The following is a 20,768-nucleotide window of genomic DNA, read 5'->3' as shown; positions in this document are numbered from 1 at the left end:
GTGGAGTGAAATTAGGCCCGGTTCTTCGTCTGATAATTTGCTGCGAAGTTGATAAAGATACCGCGGGCCGACAAAAAAAAGAAAACATACGTTTCTGCTATCGATGTCATTAAACATGGAGCCATACAATAAAGTGGTGGTATGAGCGTTCATTCAATCGCGCGCCTGCTTGAGAAACTGAAAATAATCAATAACGTTGGTATCAAAGCTTAGCTTCAACCTGTTGAATGCTATTTAATTGTTTAACGACACTTGATAGAAACGACGTTGATTTTGGAACTTCCATAGAAACAGAGCAGAGACTGTATAATACACTGTATAGCACTGAGTATTGTATAGTCAAATTTGAATATAACGTGGCCAAAAGCTATTGTAGCCTTCTTTCTATCTGTTAAAGATCAACAGATCAGTGATTTACGCCTATCTGCTTTCGCCAAAAAGCTGGTATTGTGTTTCCTGAATCCTTACATTCAGGCATTCAAATTAAACTTCATTAAAAAAACATGTATTTTTTTTTCTCCATACCAATGTATGATGCTTGCATTTGAGGGAAACATCCCAAAACAATAGCACCCATATAATTGTTGCTGTTTTGAGAAGTATTTCTTTTTCTTATGCAAGCATCATGCAACCATGCAAAAGTAATGAAACTAATTATATCTTACATTACTAAAGCAGTCCTCTGATGTGCATGTCACAAAATATTTAAGTGAAAGTGCATGTATAACAATCTAGGCATAATAATGATTGTGATAATGATAATGACAATTTGATTTGGAGGGAGTGGGGTTGGGTACATGTAGATGACCCTTATGGCCCCAAAGTCTGCCATGACTGGGCCTCAGGTCAAAGAAGTTTGAGAAAGGCTGGTCTACATAACCTGCATCAGATTGAGGTTTGCAGTGATGCGCCTGAAGGCACGGGTTGAGGACCCAGTCAGTTACGTCACAATATGCACAATTGTTTAAATTCATACCTACGTAATCACCATGACCAAAATTTTACTTTTTTTTTAACTTTGAATCTTGAAAAAAAAAATATTGACCTACCTACCGACCCATTTTTTTTAATTTTTTTGGCTGTTACTGCAAACAAGAATATTTTTAAGGATGGCCTTATTCACTGGAATATTAGAAGCCTTCTCCACCCTCAGAAACTGGATCATGTGAAATTACTGATTGCTCTAACTGATCTTGATATCCTGGTTTTCTCTGAGACTTGTCTTAAGAATACTATAAATGACTCTGAAGTTGCTTTAAATTACTTTAATATTTTTAGAGCTTGTAGGGGAGGAGGGGTTGCTATATATATAATATCTTGTTTTACTTCACATATCCTCCATGCTATTACAGTCCCTAATTGCTTTGAATTCATTGCTTTGAAAGTCAACTTAGGATCAAACACTAAAAATCCTATAGTTATTATTGGGGTCTATAGACCACCCTCAGCCACTGCCAGTTCCATTGATCAGCTACCTGATTTAATATCCACCTACTCTAACTCTGAAGTCGTTATCCTTGGTGACTTCAATATCGACTGGTCATCTAAGGCCTCTGACCACCTAAAGGAAATATCCGCTGGTCTTAACTTAGCTCAACTAATTAGTGAGCCTACTAGACCAAACATTTTGAATCCTTCTAAGTCATCCACCATTGACTTAATTTTCTCTAACAAACCTGATAAAATCACTGCCAGTGGTGTCTTTGACCTTTTGGTATCAGTGATCACTGTCCTATAGCTTGTATCAGGGATGCTCACCAAAAGAAAGCCCCACCTCGTATTGTAATAAAAAGGAGTGATGCAGGGATATCCACCTCTGAAATCTGGGATGTTGAGCACGCGCTGGACTTCTTCATTAAAACCTTCCTTTCAGTGGTAGATATGCATGCCCCTCTTAAGAAGTTCAGAATAAAGAACAGAACCAACCCCTGGTTCTCGTCGGAGTTATCTGTTTACTCAAGTCCAGAAATAAAGCCTGGACCCTGGCTAGGCGCACTAAAACTTCTGCCGATTGGGCCTTTTTCAGGGGCATCAGAAATAAATTCACCTCTTTGGTGAGGAAAGCTAAGTCTGACCACCATCTGAACTTGCTCTCCAGCTCTTATTCAAATCCCACATTATTTTGGAAAGTGTTTAAATCCATTAGCTGCAGCTCAACCGTCTCTGCTCCACCCTCTGTAATGTCTGGAAACTGAAGACTGCAAGACCTTACAGATACTTGTAGTGCTTTTAACAAACATTTAATCAGTGCTGGCCACATTTTTAAGGACAACATAAATGGGCCATACAATGTTGCCACTGTTCATAACCTCCCTCACACTGTTGACCAAGCTGGTACCCCACACCCTGATGCACTGTTCACCTTTACTCTCTTCAGCAGAAATGAAGTCCTTAGGGCATTGCATGCCATTGACCCTAGGAGCACCACTGGAGTGGACAAGTTAGACCCTTTTCTTCTGAAGTTGTCTGTTCCTCTCTTAACAGAGCAACTAAACCATATTTTTAACCTTGCTATCTCGTCTGGCACGATCCCTCAAGTCTGGAAAATAGCCTATGTAACCCCTTTACACAAAGGTGGTGACAAGGATAATTTAAATAATTATCGTCCAATTTCCAAATTACCCTGCTTAGCAAAAGCACTGGAATCTTTAGTAAGCAGCCAACTAAAATCATTTCTTTCAAGACATTCTCTATTAAATCCATGCCAATCTGGCTTCAGAGCAAAACACAACACAATCTCAGCTGCTACCTTGGTCACAAATGACATAATATCTGCCTAGAAAACATTGTGCTGCCCTCTTTGTAGATTTATCAAAAGCATTCGATACCATCGATCATACTTTGCTCCTACAAAAACTAAAAGACATAGGTTTTGATTCTGCTACTAGTAATCCCTGCTGGCATTTCAACATTGATTCAACGGTAAATAAACGTTATAAACGTTTAAAAAAACCCCGTTATAACGGGTGAATCAACGTTGAATTATGTGTTGGATTTGCAAATTGAATCAACGTTGATATCGCAACATTATTTCAACATCCGCCATTTCAACATTGGTGCTGATTTCCTTGATTTCTTATTCTACAATCATTTGTCAACATTTTACAATTAGCATTAAAACAGTGTTTCAACATTGACACAACAACTGACATTATTTCACCTATAATTCAACATTGATTTTCTTGACCTTTTTACAACCAACGTTGTTTCAATGTTTGTCTACATACCCTTTTACAACCATTTAGCATTAAACATTGTTTCAACACTGTTTCAACATTGACGCAACAACTGACGTTATTTCCCCTATATTTCAACATTGAAGGTCGGTCGTGTGCCGGCTGGGAACTGGTTTCAAAACTATTTCTCAGATAGATTTCAATGTGTTAAATCAGGTAATGTACAGTCTGACTTTCTACAAATAAGAAAGGGTGTCCCTCAAGGCTCTGTTTTAGGTCCGGTCCTTTTTACCATTTACATTAATGAAATAGCTTCCTCTCTGAAAAACTGTCATGTCCATCTCTATGCCGATGATACCATAATATACTGTATTGCTGACTCTGTCTCAGTTCTCAGTGTGCGGACTAACGTCATTTTTTATTTTTGACTCTATCAAACCTGCCATGACAAATCTGCAACAATCCTTTACTGCTCTACAGGAAGCCCTGACTGATCTTAAATTGGTTTTAAATGTGGACAAAACAAAATTTATGTTGCTCTCTCGAGCCAGAAGCACTGACCCAAATGACCTGCGTCTTCTTACTCTTAAAGGTCATGATATTGAACAGGTCTCTGAATATAAGTATCTGGGAATCTGGCTTGATGAACAACTAAAGTTCTCTTTCCATATAAACTATCTCACCAAAAAGCTAAGGCAAAAGATTGGTCTTCTGTACAGAAACAAATCAAGCCTCCCCATGTCTGGCAGAAAAAGGATTGTTGAATTGTTTTTATGCCTATGCTGGATTATGGGGATGTAATCTATAGGAACGCTACCCCATCTTCCCTTAAAGCTCTAGACACAGTCTATCACTCCGCTATCAGGTTTGTGACAGGTGCCAAATTTAATACACACCACTGTATCTTATATGACAATATTGGTTGGGCATCCTTAACAGAAAGACGGACTAGACACTGGATACTGTTCATTTACAAATCCCTTATTGAAGAACTTCCACCTTACATATCTTCTCTGTTAAGCTGGCACTCAGGTCCTCATTTTACTCGCTCAAATAACTATCTTCAGCTTAAAGTTCCCAGTGTTCATTCTGAGTTGGGAAAGTTCCCAGTGTTCGTTCTGAGTTGGGAAAGTTCCCAGTGTTCGTTCTGAGTTGGGAAAGTTCCCAGTGTTCGTTCTGAGTTGGGAAAGTTCCCAGTGTTCGTTCTGAGTTGGGAAAGTTCCCAGTGTTCGTTCTGAGTTGGGAAAGTCAGCTTTTTGTTTTGATGCCCCCACCACTTGGAACTCAATTCAACGCACATTTAAACTAAATCAGTTTCTTATGGTCAATTCAAATCATTAGTAACAAACCTCCCTGTCCCAGCCTGTAACTGTTTTAACTGATTGTCTGTATTGTATTTTTATCTATTGTTATTTATTTTATCTATTTTTATGGCTGTGATCTCAGTGGTTGCTGTTATTATATTATTGTTTCATGTTGTATCTCGGCTACATTGAAAATGAGGGCTGCCCTCAATTGTACACCCGAGAAGGAAAATAAAGGTGAAAAAAAATAATAATAATAATTTGGCCACGATTTTACAACCCACGAGTCCTGCACAATGTTCTGGAAAAGGATCATTATTGGAGTCTGGAAAGCGTATCAACAATCAGTCCTGCACTTGGCATGGAGGATGGTTTGCTGTGTGAACAGCACTCATACACCTCAGAGGGGGAGAGGTGAGTAATTGTAGGTGCTAGTTTGAGGTGCTGCTTACCTCTCCATCACCCTTCACATGTACTCAAAGTCAGAGCTGTGATAGGTCATCTGGAAAAGAGGAAAGAGGAAACTCACTATCGAGACACACCATACAAAATGGAGGTGCATGAGAACTGAGCCAAACTGTTCTTAGAAATATGGAACGTACTGTGCTGTACTGTTTTGTACTGTATGAAATTCCGCTATTATGCAAGATATTGATAGCACAACTTTAAAAGACGAACAGAAAACAACGATTTAGGCATTTGTCGAGGAGAAGGATGGTTTGGGTGTTCTCCCTAAGGAATTCACATATTTCGTTGCTCTGATTGGTTAAGTTTACCCAATTGTGTGCAGAGGTCCCCCCCTATATCAGTTGAAACACACCCCATAATCACATCCCAATGGCATGATACCAGACTCATATTCTGATAAGAATTAAGCTAAGCCAGGCTAGTTTGCTGCCCCCACTCTTGTGATGGGTCTCATTTCTCCTGCTGACTACAAGCTAGTTGGTGAAATCTGCATCACATGTAGGCCTTCTGTAAGTCCATCACACTTAGGAATGTCTGGAGTTTGATCTGCAGATTAGGTCTTTGGACTGGTTTGTGTTTTTAAAAAAGACTGTTCATAATGTAGCCTTTGGGCAATATGCAGTCTGCGTAGCCACAGCAATTATAGTGAAGTTCACTGAACATTATCATTAATCTAGTCTTGCCCCCGCTGCCACCCCATGTAACAGGCCGGATGTAGCAGAGGAAAAGCGTGCAGCTGAAAGATAAAAAAGAGATATCACTCCCTCCAGTGATAAAGCTCAGACTGCAACACAATCAATTGCCAAGTCCGAATGTGTCGTTTCTCTTTTTGTTGAGTTGGCCAAAACACTGCAGTTTTCTCATCTTGCCCATTGCAGTGTTGGAGAGTACAATAATGGCCTGGCGTACCGACATCATGCCCAAAACCAGGCAGCTGAGGACACGGATGCTGTGCTAACTTCAACAGTTTCCTCCCCTCCTCTCTCTCTCTCTTACACACACAGACAGACACACACACACACACACACACACATACATACATACCGACACACACACACATACACAAACACACACACACACAAAGAGAGCTGAGAGGAAGACCCAGCGTCATTGCTGTTCTGATCTCATGTCATCTCACAGGGGGTCGTAATACTCCCTTAGGCCTGCCAGTCAGTCTGTTTCTCTGTGTCTACTCATCCTGAGGGACAGTTTGAGAGAAACCTATCCAGTGTGTATTCAATAGTTAAAATACACCATTTTGCTGGCTATGTTGGAATAGTTTTCTAGACACTAAGGAGCTGATGTACAAAGACATTAGCACCTGTTTCAATGCTTTATTTGCACCTTAAAACCTGGCATTATTTATACGAACAGAATGCACATGAATGAAAGCACACTTTGCCAGGCACAGGAGAGCTGTCAGGCAAGCTGTGATTTTTTTTTTACTAATGCATATGCATTTATGGGAAGGCTGAGGAAAAGCTGGGAGTACTGCTCAAAAACATGGGAGGGGAAATGTTAAGAGCGATTGATTAGGCATTTTGGCATATGTATGAAAACAGCGCACGCCTGTTTTGCGGTGAAAATGCATCAATAGGAGAAACTTTCAGAACCAGTATTCAGAGCACCAGTTCTACTTCTTTGAATCATGTCGAAAGCAACCCTTAATCCAAGTCCCTATGCCTGATAGAAAATGTTAAATCTTTCACTGCACAAATTTAGGTGTGGTGGAGCACGGTGGTGGTGGTGACATCTGTGTTGCTTTGGATAAAAGCATTTGCTAAATATCTGTTGACTTTAACTTTAAATATTTTGAGTATTTTTAAGTGGAGTAGAACTGCTTCCCTGCATTACCTTGCTGTTTGTTGACATAATTCCATGATCAGTAAACCCTTGATTCCTTTTCATTTGTGATTGAGTGATACCGTTCACTTGTGGGCACAGAAAATGAACATTGGGGGGCGATGGCGAGTGCTGTTTACCTGATGCTGAATGTTTAGTACATTGCATGTAATATGGCAAGGCACAGCGTGTGCTTCCTGCGGAGTAAAAAGGTGCTAATTACGCTTCCTTTGTCCATCTGGCCCTGAGTATAATTACCTCAGAGCCTTGTCTGTCGAGGCTCGGGTCAGGTAGGGTCACGGTTATTATCATTATTATTCCATGCTTCTCTGTATTTCCCTATTACTGTACAAAATATCATTATCCTGCACAAAACATATTTTTTAATTCTGGCTTGTTTTGACTGTACTCAGTTCTTGTCTGTGTGCTGAGCGGTGCTGTACCTGGGAGCTGTTGTCGTCGCTGGCCTCCCCGGGCTCAGGGCTCTCTCGATCTCGGCGTGGCCGGCCGAAGGGGGAAGGGACCCGGGGGGAGCCGGCGGTGCTGCCTCCTGAGGCAGGGTATGAGGAGCATGTCACACTGCCCTCTGACACACACAACACACACACAAATATTTATACACAAATATTTACACACAGAGAATGCAAACCAACATATTGCATGTAGCCAAAGAACAACACACAGATCTCAAGAACTTGTGTAGCAGGCCTACAACACTGAACATTTTGAGTAATAGTCTGAATGTAGCCACACACAAACACACAGATAAAGCCCTTTGCAGAGACTCCATCACTCCTGCTGCCTGTCACCGTATGTGAGAGGCATCCACTGGTCCCAGACAACACAGGCCCGGCAATTCATTTGTGAAAAGGCAAACAGATGGAGCCAGTGACAGACAGAGCTCGGCACCATAACGAGAGGCGAGAGTGAGAGTCTGATCAATATGTGAGGGAGAATGAGCGACGCAGCATGCTCACTGCGGCTCCTTCAGCAGATAAAACATGTCCATTGCGTGCGGGGTGCTGCTCTGATGCTATCAGCCAAAGGCAGACATGAAAAAGGCCCTCCGTGGACTAGCTCCCCGAGGGAGCTCCGCACTGTTCCCCTCGGCTCCCCAACACACGGTGTGACAAACTAAATGAATGTGTAATTAAAAAGACATTTGGCGCGCACGCTCTGGATATGGGTTTGTGTGTGTGTGTGTGTGTGTGTGTGTGTGTGTGTGTGTGTGTGTGTATGGGGTTGGAGAGCTGATATAGTGGTGGTGTAGAGGGAACTTTCGTCACTTGGGCCACTTGGGCATGGTGGTGAGAAGGGGCTGTTGATACATGCAGTCATTCACACCTACATACGCACACCGTGATGCTACCTGACTGATCTCTCCTCTGTCTGTCCATCTCGTCCAGACTGTCCAGCAGTTCGTCGATCTGGACCTTAATCACGGTCAGCTCCTTCTTGATACTCTGCAACTCCTCCATTTTCACTGGAGAGGGACAGAAAAGACACACAGAGATGAGAGTGAGGCTGAGTGAGGCGAGGAGAAAAAAGAAAGACAGTGACATTTTTGATTGATTCAAAGCCAAGAGATAGGGGAGACGATGGTGGCTTCATTTGAGAGAGAGAGATAATGCGGCGGATAATGAGAAAGATGAGATCCCCACAGCTGATCATCATCACCACCATGCACACACACAACCCACGCACACGACTAAGAGGACCAAAAGAGACGCACGAGAGGAGGAAGAAGAGAGACGGCCGATTGATGTTCGCAAACGAGACACGCAGGCGGGGGACGACAGGGAGGCTAGTGATCGGCGCCAACCAAAAATATAAAAGATAAAAACAAAAAATAAAAAAAATAAACAGCAATGCCGGCATTGTATCGTGTCTTTGATTGCAGAACGAGGCATTTGGAGTCGGGGCCGTTCCTCCCTGACGGTCAGAGAGCTATCAGATGGAGCCTTGTGGCCCCAGTTACATGCCCCGACGTCCTCCCCTCGCCCGCGTAATGGCGTTTTTAATGACATCCCCGTCTCCCGAGCGTGACCCCACTTGCTAGCATTTATCAGCGCCCCAATCGGCATGGCTCACCCCGGTCGACGCACGTCAGCCATTCCGACCCGCCTCACACCATTAAAAAGCTGTTTTGACCTCCAGGCTACAAAGGCAAACTCATTTCACTGCGATGTGCCGGCACTAAAAACTATTAAGGCTTGTAATAAAGAATATAAACACTTCTTATTGGTTACGCACTATTAATTTGGTATAATTGCGTGCCCTGATAGGCTAGGTTTGATTACGGGCGGGAGCGTTCGCAAGTGGAGGCGGTTGTTAATGAAGGAACCATCTGGAGCATCATTGTACACACACTCTCTCTCTCTTCCTCTCCCTCTCCCTCTTCCTCTCTCTCTCTCTCTCTCTCTCTCTCTCTCTCTCTCTCTCTCTCTCTCTCTCTCTCTCTCTCTCTCTCTCTCTCACACACACACACACACACACACACACACACACACACACACACACTTTTTGCCCTGGGGATGCAACTTCACTCAGGGAAATAATAATCTATTACTGTTCCACTGCAAAATACACATAACAGTGTGATACACTCCAGCACTGACAGAGAAACCACTATGTTGTACTGTTTAAATCTTTCTAAAAGGTTCATAAAGGATCAGAAAAAGGTAATTACTTTATAAACAAATGCAGTGGGACAATATAAACACACAAACACACACACACACACAACAACAACAACAACAACAACAACATTGAGACATTAGAAACACACCACTTGCTACATATAGTCTTTCCCCAAAGTTCCTGGCCTCAAATCAAACTCAATCTCATTCACCATAATTTAATAGCATTCCATTTAAACTGTGTCTTCACAAAGTCATGGTCACCATGCAACCATTAGATGTGTAGTCTAATGTTCTGGATTGCCTGATGCCCTCCCTCCCACTCACTGTCCCCTGATCAGTTTCAGCTGGAGAGGTATTCTCACACTTGGCAGTGCTGGAGCTGCTCCCACTGATCCTGGATCTGTGCCTGAGCTGGAAGCGCTCTCTGCTGCTGCGGTGGACCGCCGAGGAGGAGGAGGAGGAGCGGGGGCGCTTGGGAGGGGTGACATCTCGTGAAATGGTTGCCATGGAGACAGGAACACGCTGGTAATCAAAGACTCTGTGAGTGCACACAGACACACAGACACACACACACACACACACACGCACACACACACACACACACACACACAATGTCACTGATGAACAGTAAAGTGTCAGGCTAATTTAAGTCATAGCCACCTTTACCTCTCTTCAAAAATCCTCCACTTATACACCATACTGTAATTCATTTCTCCTCTCCTGTTTAAAAGAAGGCTTGACCTGATGGTGCCATATCTACTTCAATATGAATTACCTTCTTTATAATTCCAGAAAAAATATATTCCAACACAAAAGGCCCCTGACTGTATGTCGTAACAAGAAAGGTGCCCTTTTATTGCAAAACCACAAAGGACATCTAAAGTATTTATCTCTCCTTCTGCCTGCTGCTGAATACACACTTTCAATGGGCAGTGTCACCTTCAGTGATGTGGTTCAATCTTTGACCAAAGAGCCAATCTACGGTGTAGTCATTGGATGGGGACAACGTGCATCTTGCAGCATGACTGAGGGCCTGTGGCGGATGCTCCTTAAATCACACATCTCATATAACCTTGCCTGCACTCAGACAAAACACACGTATCCAGAATTAGCTACTCTGCCTGGCTAGATGACAGGCCTTTCTTGTGGCTGTGCTTTCCTGTGCCTCTTCATACTATATAACTGTCACTGCCTGCAGAGGACTAAGTGTCACTTTGACAACAGAGTGGAACGGTTAAAGCTTTATGGCAAATTCCAGCCCTCTGTTTCTCTACGCTTTCTGCCTCAAACATCTGCCTCCCTGGCTCTCTCTCCTCTCTCGTTCTCTCTCCCCTTCTCCCACTCTCTGTCATGTTTTCTCTCTCTCTCTCTCTCTCTCTCTCTCTCTCTCCCTCTCTCTCGGTTTCTGTCTGCTCTCTTATCTCTGTCGCTGCATGAGCCGTGCGGTTCCATGTGTGCTACACTAATCAGCGGCGGGCTAATCACGCCGTTCCCATGCAGCTGCCCCTGTGGAGTGCTGCGCGACGCCACAGCGCAAGCCCCCCCCCCCCCCGATCCCCCACTCTCCACCACTCAATCATTCCAAGCTCGCCCGCCACAGACAGAGAGAGAGAGACACACAGAGAGAGACAGAGAGAAGAAACAAAACAGAAGAAAGACTTAATAGTTTCAGTTTTTTAAGTGCTGTAGCTTTGTTTGTTTTTTTGTCTTGCATGTGTGTCTTGCTTCTTGCTCCGGAGATAGCTCAGATGTTACATGGTGTGCCCAGGGGTTTGGAAGCGCATAGCAGTTAGTGACCTCGCTACAGAGTCTTAAGATTTGCGAGGAGCAGAGCAGTCAGATGAAGCATGTCTGCCTTACACAAGGGAAATACAAGAGAGAGAGAGGGCTGGAGAATATAGAGAACATAACATAGAAGTACAGAAAATACAACACAGAGAGGGCTCAGGGATGGAGGGAACATAAGATAGAAGTAGAAAAAGGGGCAGAGAATACAAGGAGGAGAGGAAGAAAGGCATAGAGGAGAAGAAGAAACACAAAATATGTGATGGATCAAAAACAATACTGATAGACAGGTGAGTAAGAATCCCTCCAGACAGCAGAGGGACAAGACAGATAAGGGCCGAACAGGAGATGGAGAGGAGAGATGGGGCGCCTGACCATCACCCTCTGTGTCCCTGAGAAACAAAGCGAGGGAGAGAAGGAGAGGAGAGAGGGAGTAAAGGAGAGAGAGCGAGAGAGGTAGAGGGCGAGCGACAGAGCGAGAGGACCACAGCGAGGCAGTGAGGCCCCATCAACTTAAATGGAGTGTTTCTGAAATGGTCCTTATAAATCTAAAAAGACAGCTGAGACATTTTTCAGAGGTGACGAAAGAAACCATCCAAGAGATTTCATACAACAATTTGAGCAGAACATTTCAGGGGAATGTGTGGCATATCAAGCACAGGAGACAGCGAGGACACAGGGGAGGATGAACGACTCGCTTTTGACATTTCCTCTCCCTCTCTTTCTTTCTCTCCCTCTTTCTTTCTCTGTCTCTCTATCTTTATTGCTCCTCTTTTTTCTCTTGCCCTTCTTTTCTTCCTCGGGCAGGTGGTGCCGGTGGCTCTCAAGGCTTGAGGGAAACATATCTCAGGGAAAGTGACAGCACCTGTCATAGAGCTGCTCCGAGTAGCAGTCATAGTCCAGGTTGTGGTCAGATCTGCAGGGGGAGAGAAACAGGGCACCAGCTCAGAACCCCTCGCATGGTACAGACACAACATGATCCTGACCAAAGCTGCTGCCTATTTTGACCACCAAATTCATGGATGGGAGCCATAGTTCCACATTACCATTAACACACAGAAACACTTACACATACAAATGTAGAAATACATCAAAGCTAGTATGTTCAGATGATCAGATTTCTGAGATGAAAAGCGGGGACATTTCCAGTTCGGCGCTGAATATCATTTAAAAAAAAAAAAAAAAAAAAAAAAAAAAAAAAAAAAAAAATTATATATATCTCTACAGAAAGAGGGGACAGAACTGGTTTTCATGTATTTTGGCCACCAAAAACAGGGACATCTGGTCACCATATGTAGTACATATACAGTACCAGACAAATTCCAAACTTACTGGCTGGCATAATCTATTTGCACATGCAAATACAGTATGATGTACACCTATGTCTTGGGTGGAGGTGGTGTGTGTGTGTGTGTGTGTGTGTGTGTGTGTGTGTGTGTGTGTGTGTGCATGTGTGTGTGTGAGTGGGGGTGTTAGCTTTATTCAACATGAATAGATAATGTCCAAATCCTTAAGCCATTTTCCAGATCACTTCCTTCTCTAATTACATTCAAGTATGTGATTGAAGAGTGCGGGAAGAGATTGCACCCAATCACGTGCCTTGTTTTCTATGAAGTGGGAGTCCACCCCAGGGCTGCAGCTGTGTCAATCTAATTTCTGTTGTAACACAAATCAGATCAACCAATACAGTTGTTTTATGTCTATTGGTGGGCCTAATCTATAGGAAATGCCATTGAGACCTCCTCAGCTCAGAGTGCAGGCCTATATGTGCAGTCACATTCTGGGTTTGTTTGGTGAACATGGTAACACTAGAAACCTGAGAACAGAGTAAGTAATTGTCTTCTCTTGGTCAGTTCTGCTCACCTAAACTATGTTGTACTTTTGATCAATAAGTAAATAAAAGAATTGATCTCAACTCTTGCTTTGACAATAATTTTGTGGTAGGCTATTATTTACTTGAGTAATATAGGGTTGGATTATGTAAAGGGCTGTGAAATGACCTGGCTAGCAACAGCAATGTTTTTTTAATCCAGGGGGTGATACCTCGGGAATCCAAGATAGTGTTTTATTCACACAAAACGATGGCATGTTAACTGTTGCTCGCTAGATTGTGAAATCATATTTCCTGCATTACTTGCCAGCAACAGCGTGAGTTGCAGTGTTGGGAGTAATGCATTAAAAAAGTAATGTAATTACAGTAATGCATTGCTTTTTGCTGTGATGCAGTAATGTAAGGCATTACCAATACAATTTCAGTAATATTTTACTCGGTACAATTCTCAGTAACTGAAGTTACTTTGCTTTTTAATCCAAAATTGAGAAATGCTCAATTGGCACCAGAGAAGATTATCCAAGAATTAAAAAAAGAAGATTATCCAAGAATTAAAAAAAGTCATCTATGCTGGTCCTGGAATTTGATTGCCTTGTTTAGATGACTGTAGAAAGGGAATTTGAGTTATCTCTGCCATTCATGCAACATATCTTGTTTAGGCTATACTTCTCATTTCAAGCAGTGAGAATAACTAAAATTTTGCTTTTACAGACAAAGATCGTAGCCATTATTCTCAAACTATTTACATTAAGTCTACACCACTGTAAGTGGAAGGAAAGGCAACCAGCAATGATGAGAAGCATTTAAAGTCAACATACAATTTCACTATGGCTATATTTTGCTATATTAAATTGTGAGTGACCTTTGGCCTTTGGGGCCTACATTGTCCCATGAGCCATAACTGCAACCATTATATTGTTATTTTGTTAGCCTTAAGCCTAGCTCAGTTATTATGCCATACCACATCACCTCCTGCCGTGTAATGAGCTGCATTGAACACATGAAGATCTATTGAGAACACCAAATCCATATTTCCTGTTATTTTGGTGAAAGTAATGTAAACGTAGTGTAATGCCTTACAATTCAAAGACAGTAATATTGTAATGTAACAAATTACTTTGAGATGACAGTAACAAGTAATAAATAATGGATTACGCTTTTGAAGTAACTTGCCCAACACTGGTGAGTTGTAGCAATGGCACTATTAGACAAGATATTGTATTTTTTCAACATCATAAAAATTTGGTTTGGGCAAACAAAACCTGAATAAGCCTACCGATCCATTTTAAGGTTGTTGGCATTTATTTTCCCATTACCCAGAGAGACACTGATGTTTTTGATAGATTAGGCCTCCTCATAGAAATGGAGCAATTTGATTGGCTAATCACTATGATGTGTCTGACGATCAAAATTACATTTTCTATGTCCTACTGTAGTAAAGGCTTTGGTGGTTCTTGCACAAAATGTTCTGTTTAAGAATAAAATCTATGTTTTGGATGAGTATTACTACTGCACATTTTGATTGGCATATTTTGAATTTCAATTTCAACTCCATTTTTTAAATAACTTTTATCAGGCAAAAACTGGTAATTACCCTTTTTGCACACACACCATACCACAGCGCAAAACAAGACAGAACAGTCTACAATCAGTGTAGTATATGTGTGAGACTGTAAGTGTGTGTCTATGTTTGAGTGAATGTGTGTGTACCATTGCCATGATCTGAACCAGGGAGCATGAGCCCAATACAGATCAGCTAAGTCTAACGCTCAGTTCTGCATTCATCCAGTGAGACTCCCCAACGCTCTCCACGGCCTTGCCTGCATTTGTGAGGCGTAAGGTATAAACAACCCATTAGGGTGAATCTGACGGAGGGTTTGTGTGTGCCTCCATGTTGAAATCAAATGAACTAAATAACAGCAAAGGTTCACTGAACACAAATATGTGAAAAATATTTATGCTGGAATTGGCAGATCCTCTCGGCTGAAGTTAATTTTGAATTCACAATCTCAAGCCTTGTAGAAAATGTGATTCCCGAGCATGACATTTCATTTGTATTGAAGCCCGTGTAGAAAATCCATAACTATTGGCTGCAGAGCCAGCCATCAGCGGGTTATAGACATTCTATTTCATTCACTGGAGAAAACCAATTCTGTAATGAGTATGTCTGAGAGTGCGAGAGCATAGGTGTGTGTGTGTGTGTGTGTGTATGAAAGTGTACATAATATGCGTGTAGGCACAAGTGTTCATTTGAATAACCCTGAGAGAGAGGCGTTCTCCGCCCTTCCCCAGTCCGTGTGCGATTAGATGGAAAACACGCGCAGCCTGGTGTAGTGGTGGAGCGCGGTGCAGCCACCCATGTGGTGTCAATCTCCTTAAAGGCCACACAGAGTACTCTACACCTGAAAGGTCGCCTGGCAAAATAAGTCACGGACATTCCAGAGCCGTTTCCTTGCAGTCTATGTCCATATCAATTTGTGTGTGTGTGTGTGTGTGTGTGTGTGTGTGTGTGTGTGTGTGTGTGTGTGTGTGTGTGTGTGTGGTGGTGGGGCATTGCGTGTTCTTGCCGGCTGACCTTTAGTCTTCCGAAACGCTTTGGCGCAAAGCTCCCCTGCTTCACCAGTGATTACCGTCAGCGGTGCTGATCGTTCACGCAGGGCGAGGGAGGCCTGAAATGGCTGTTTAAATTACAGAGTCTACACCTCTACAGTGCTCCCAAGTAGGGAGACAGAGAGTGAGAGGGAGCGAGAGTGAGAGTTGGAAGAACGGTAATGGCTGCCATTACAGTTCTCTCTCTCTCTCTCTCTCTCTCCTGAGGAAGGACTAGCATGTCGGGGCTTTTATGGTGTCTCGTTAAGAATCCACCTTTGGGCTGGCTTTCTCCGGCCAGTGGAGCGTCTGTGCAACATTTACAGTCATGCAGGTTACTGCACTACCCAGGGACAGCCTCCAACCTAGTCATATCGACAAGAGTATATTTACGAGTAGCACGCTCACAGAGATGAATACTGAATTTTGGGCCTATTTCACCTTACCCCCACCCCACACACACTGGCTATTGGCTGGGGTGTCAGGTACATGGCAGAGCTACCCATTAAAATGCTCTCTCTCTCTCTGTTTCTCTCTCTCAGTGCAAAAGGAGGAGGGACACACTCAGCTGGACGGCAAGGTCTCCGGAGGCTAATTAGATTTTTTTTCAGGAGTTCACATGCGACAAGGCCATCCCTCAGACAAGGCTCATTATGCTAAATCTGAGCTCTGTCCCTCTGTCCATTCACTGCTCTGTCTGCCTGGTCATCAGCTCCGCTAGAAGTTTCTCAGGCGCCCAATGTATCATTCTTTCTCTGTCTTCTTCTCTGTCTCTTCATCTATGTGTCTGTGGCCTTGTCTTCACATTTTTTAGGCTCTCCATCTGTTGTTTCTTTCCAGACAGTTGGACTCTGTGTAGTTCTTTCTCTCTCTCTCTCTCTCTCTTTCCCTCTGTCTGCCAGCGTTCCCATTCTTCTGTTGCTCTCTGCACGCCATGGGGAGAGGAAGTGACCTCACTGAGCATCCCCCATTTGCATACGGCCTGGCGTGACACGCAAACCCTGCGCGTGTCTCGCCGAGGCGGAGAGCGTCTGACACTTTTCTGGGCGGACGGGGAGAGGGAGGGGGGGGCCTTCTTCGCTCCGAGCCAGAACGGCCCATGCCACCAACATTAGTGATGACGGTGGTCCCTGTTCTGAGATTCCCCTCCATACGTCACAGGCCCAGGAGAGACTCATTGCGAGCAACTGAGCCAATATGATTTATGTCTCTGGGGGGGCAGTGGGATGGCGCCGCGCACGCACACACGCATGCACGCACACACGCACGCATCCGTCATCCGTGCTGTTGGCTCATTAGTGCAGCTGTTGGCTCCTCTCCCTCAGGGGACATTAGGCTCTACAGTATATCTATAATTTACAACACATAAGTGTTTGCAGAGAGCGAGACCATTAACTACAATGATCTGTACAAAGGAGGCGGAATCCATCTCCATTTTTCAGCATGGCGTCTCTCCTGCCGTGCCGGCACAGGAGCGCTGCGGATCCATTTGTTTGGGTACATTTGTTAAGAGATCATTACTGCACTAATCATCCGGGAGAGCTGGAATCACAATCAACAGTCGGATGGGGCCCCTTATTTCACTCCTCTCTTTGTTGTTGTCGGTTTTGTTTACGTTACACTGTGATTCCATTCCGTTCTACTCTGTTGCCCTCCTCCTCTCACTATCTCACCTCTCCACCTCTTCTCTCCTCTCCTCTGTCTCTTTCCTTTTCCCCCTTCCATACTAGCTAACTTTTCTCTCCTCTCTTTCTCAATATCTCTCAATCCCTTCCCATCAATATTAACGCTTCCCTCCTCTTTTCTGCATTCGGTTCTAGCCCTCTCTCCTTCCTCTCTTCCCTCTCCTCTGCTTTTCTCAGCTTGGCTCTATTTGCTCCTACTCTTTTTTATCTCATCTCTCCTCTTCTCTGCTTTCCTTTCAGTGTGTAGTTTACTGCTACCCCCCACACACACACACACACAGCCCATCTCTCCCTCCCTACTCCAGATGTACTGTCCCCTGAGGAGGGCGGATTGATTAATTCAGATTCAGCGCTCCCTCGTGCTTCTGAAATGAATCAGGATCAGCGCGGCGTGACTGAGCTTAATGGGCTGGAGAGACCATTTCCTGCCACTTCAGCGCTGCCGCCTCAGCCCGGGGCAGAAGGCCTGAGTCGACCGCCTCAAACACTGCGGACCACCACCATCAACCCTCACACTGCAACACCACTGCAGACCACCACCAACCACCATCAACTCCAACACTGCAACACCACTGCGGCTAACCCACAGAGACCAACATGACAAATACAATCCTGTTGGCTACCATCATCAACAATGCAACAACCAACCTGCAACACTGCAACAACACAATAGTGTACTACAATATAATATAATATAATATAATATAATATAAGTTAAGATAAAATAAGATCAGATAAGATAAGATACATATTAATATTTGCACACATATTCAGACTAACTTTTGGACTATGAAGGTTAAAACTATTACCACCAAACCACTCTAGTAGCATTAGTAGTCATCAAAAAATACACTGAAATGTACCTACTTTAACTTATGGAGATATCTAAAAAAAATAAAGCTTGCACTTCAGGAAATAGACTGTGAATAAGCACATTCTGATAATCTGTCTAGCCTTCATTCATTTAAGCTGAAATCACTATGCAGACAATAGAAGAAAGCCCCATAATCTTATAATGTTAGCATTGTCATAATTGTTTGCTGTATGATTTAAGATTGCAAAACTTTAAGTCACTTCATACAAAGACAAATAACAGGGAAGATTGTCTCAACTTTTCCAACAAGTAAAACTTTTGTCTGTGCTCTGGAGAAATGCTGAGTCACTCTCTATCAGATAGACACCTCAGCAGGACTTGTTTCAGAGATTGGATCACAGCTACACCATGCACCACACACACACACACACACACACACGCATGCATGCACGCACGCACGCCACACGCACGCTCACACACACACACACACACACACACATCCATTTACATTATGGATTCCTAATCTTTTATTACTCTGTTGGGAAACTGTTTTTGGGTGCCAGTTACACTAAACAGGATTGTGTGAAACTGCATCACCAGGAAATAAGGCTCTCTGCTGCTCCCGAGTTTCAGGAGAAACATCAATGGAAAGTCCTTTCCACCCAAGAGAACCTTCACAGAGGGGGTTATTTGCAGAGGTAGTTGTGGACAAGACTGGACAAAAGGAGGCCTTCTTGTAGGACAAATTGAAAATAGGAAAAAACCTTTACTTTTAAGAGTGTTTCATGTGTCCCCCAAGAGCACAAACACACACTGTCCTTTACACAGAAACACACACACACACATACATTTTTGACACGCACGCACACACACATACACACACACACACACACACACACACACACAATTACATACCCCTCCATCTAGATACACAAAAGATTCATCAAAATGTACCTTGGCCGTCCTCTCTTCACCATCTAGAAAACAGGTCTGCTTTTTGAGAAACGTCAAAGTCAAAGGTGTCATCAATCATCTCTCGTGTCATTTCTGCAGACATCATCATCAGTGCTGACATCGAGCATGGAAAAGCAATTTCACGATGCCAGCACTCTTCTCCAATTCTTTAACATCTTAAGTCTTTTATTGCACAGAAACTGTGTGTGTGTGTGTGTGTGTGTGTGTGTGTGTGTGTACTAGTAGGTGTAGAAACATTTGGGAGGACAGGTTGTGGCACACAAAGACAGTAAAGGAGGACAAACAGGAAGAGGAGCTTTGAAGGAGGAGACCCAAACACCCCCCTCTAGTAACACAGCGTCTGTCTGTGCAGTGGTGCCAAACATGACCACTGTGCTTTAGGGACATTTCTACTGAGGGATCGTCCATCAGTGCTGGACCCATGCTCAGCATGTCTCCATACACAAGCTGTGACAGCGGCATTGATCCACGATAGTAATTACTGTATTTACTGTCTGGGTCAATAGAATGGAGAGGTGTGTTATTCTCACACAAGGGTTTTATTTATGTCAAATTACCCACGAAAAACAAATTGCCACTCGGTGACTATTGCTGCACCCCAAACAATCCTCCCGGGCTTTATCCAGACCCTCTCAAAACAGGTCATTGTGTCTGCGCATTCCATTATTTTACACCATTTTTTTGTCTTTTAGGAAAAAGTTGTTGCTAATCTGAAATTGACTAGCCATGGCTGCACCAGCCTCTCCAGAGACTGACTCTAGATCAGCCGTAAATCCATCAGTCTGCTGCTAAATGGGCATCTACTGGTTCCTTTCACACAAGACACAGTCTGTTCTCGTTTGTGGCTCCTCGATGGTGGAAATGCTATCCGCGCTGGGGCATCCCTGTCTACTCATCTCTTTCTTAGAGCACCACCTTTTCGGACACATTGAACATCTTGACATACCTAGCTCCACTGTTTACACGTTTTTCCCTGATCCCCTTGCACTCTGCCAGATTGAGCAAGTACTCAGCACTTACTCCAAGGTCTCCTAATTTACTAAAGTCGTTCCTCAATTGTAAGACATTACTTGATTGTTGTTCCTCAAAACATCTGCCATATGAATACATGCAATGTAATCTACAGATAATGAGAGTGGGAGAGAGTAGTAGTACATTCACACAAGAGAAAAGGTCACCAGGTCCATTTAAGCGATGGCACTACACTGAAGAGGAGGCCAAACAGAGTGAGCAATGGGACTGAATGGCTGACCTTCACATGTTCAAAGGCCTCTGAGAGGACCTCATCACACAGACAGATGAGCCCATCACACTTACACAAACTGAAATCAAGGATGGATGCCAAGTCCATGGTTCCCTGGGCCAGAGCAGTTAGGGACACGCTGGTATCACTTTGGCACCCGGCAAATGAGAGAGAGAAACCAACCGTGCAAAAAGGGAGGGGTAAGATTTATTCAACTGTGTGAACAGTGTGTCAATTATGTGTACCACCTTCCTATGTTCCATTCCCTTCACGTTTACAACTAGCAATCACAAGGACTTTGTGACAGATAGTGTCTCTTCAACCCAGCAGGAACCAGACCTGCAAACTTTACATCTGTTCGGGTGTTCAGAGAGTTTTTCCAAGCGGTAGTTACATGACTAAACATAAACTTGT

At 43.5% G+C, this 20,768-nt stretch overlaps 1 protein-coding gene across 4 annotated transcripts in view; it reads right to left on the bottom strand.

Annotated features, from left to right (window-relative positions):
- The window catches only part of si:dkey-234i14.2 (RNA-binding Raly-like protein), a 41,406-nt gene that overhangs the window by 1,896 nt on the left and 18,742 nt on the right, over positions 1-20,768 (bottom strand). For 2 of the 4 annotated variants that reach the window (XM_048257841.1, XM_048257839.1), the window contains exons 3-6: positions 12,083-12,133; positions 9,795-9,970; positions 8,160-8,273; positions 7,234-7,376 (exon numbers count right to left, since the gene is read on the bottom strand). In XM_048257841.1, coding sequence (XP_048113798.1) covers positions 7,234-7,376; positions 8,160-8,273; positions 9,795-9,970; positions 12,083-12,133 — 484 coding nt within the window. Of the gene's footprint in view, positions 1-4,932; positions 4,983-7,233; positions 7,377-8,159; positions 8,274-9,794; positions 9,971-12,082; positions 12,134-20,768 lie in introns of all 4 variants that reach the window. The other 2 variants (XM_048257840.1, XM_048257843.1) reach the window with 2 other exon arrangements.

The sequence above is a fragment of the Alosa alosa genome, chromosome 11 (assembly GCF_017589495.1).
Source record: "Alosa alosa isolate M-15738 ecotype Scorff River chromosome 11, AALO_Geno_1.1, whole genome shotgun sequence".
NCBI classification, from domain to species: Eukaryota; Metazoa; Chordata; class Actinopteri; order Clupeiformes; family Clupeidae; genus Alosa; species Alosa alosa.
The sequence above is the reverse complement of the archived record's forward strand: the minus strand, read 5'-3'. Positions and strand labels throughout refer to the sequence as shown.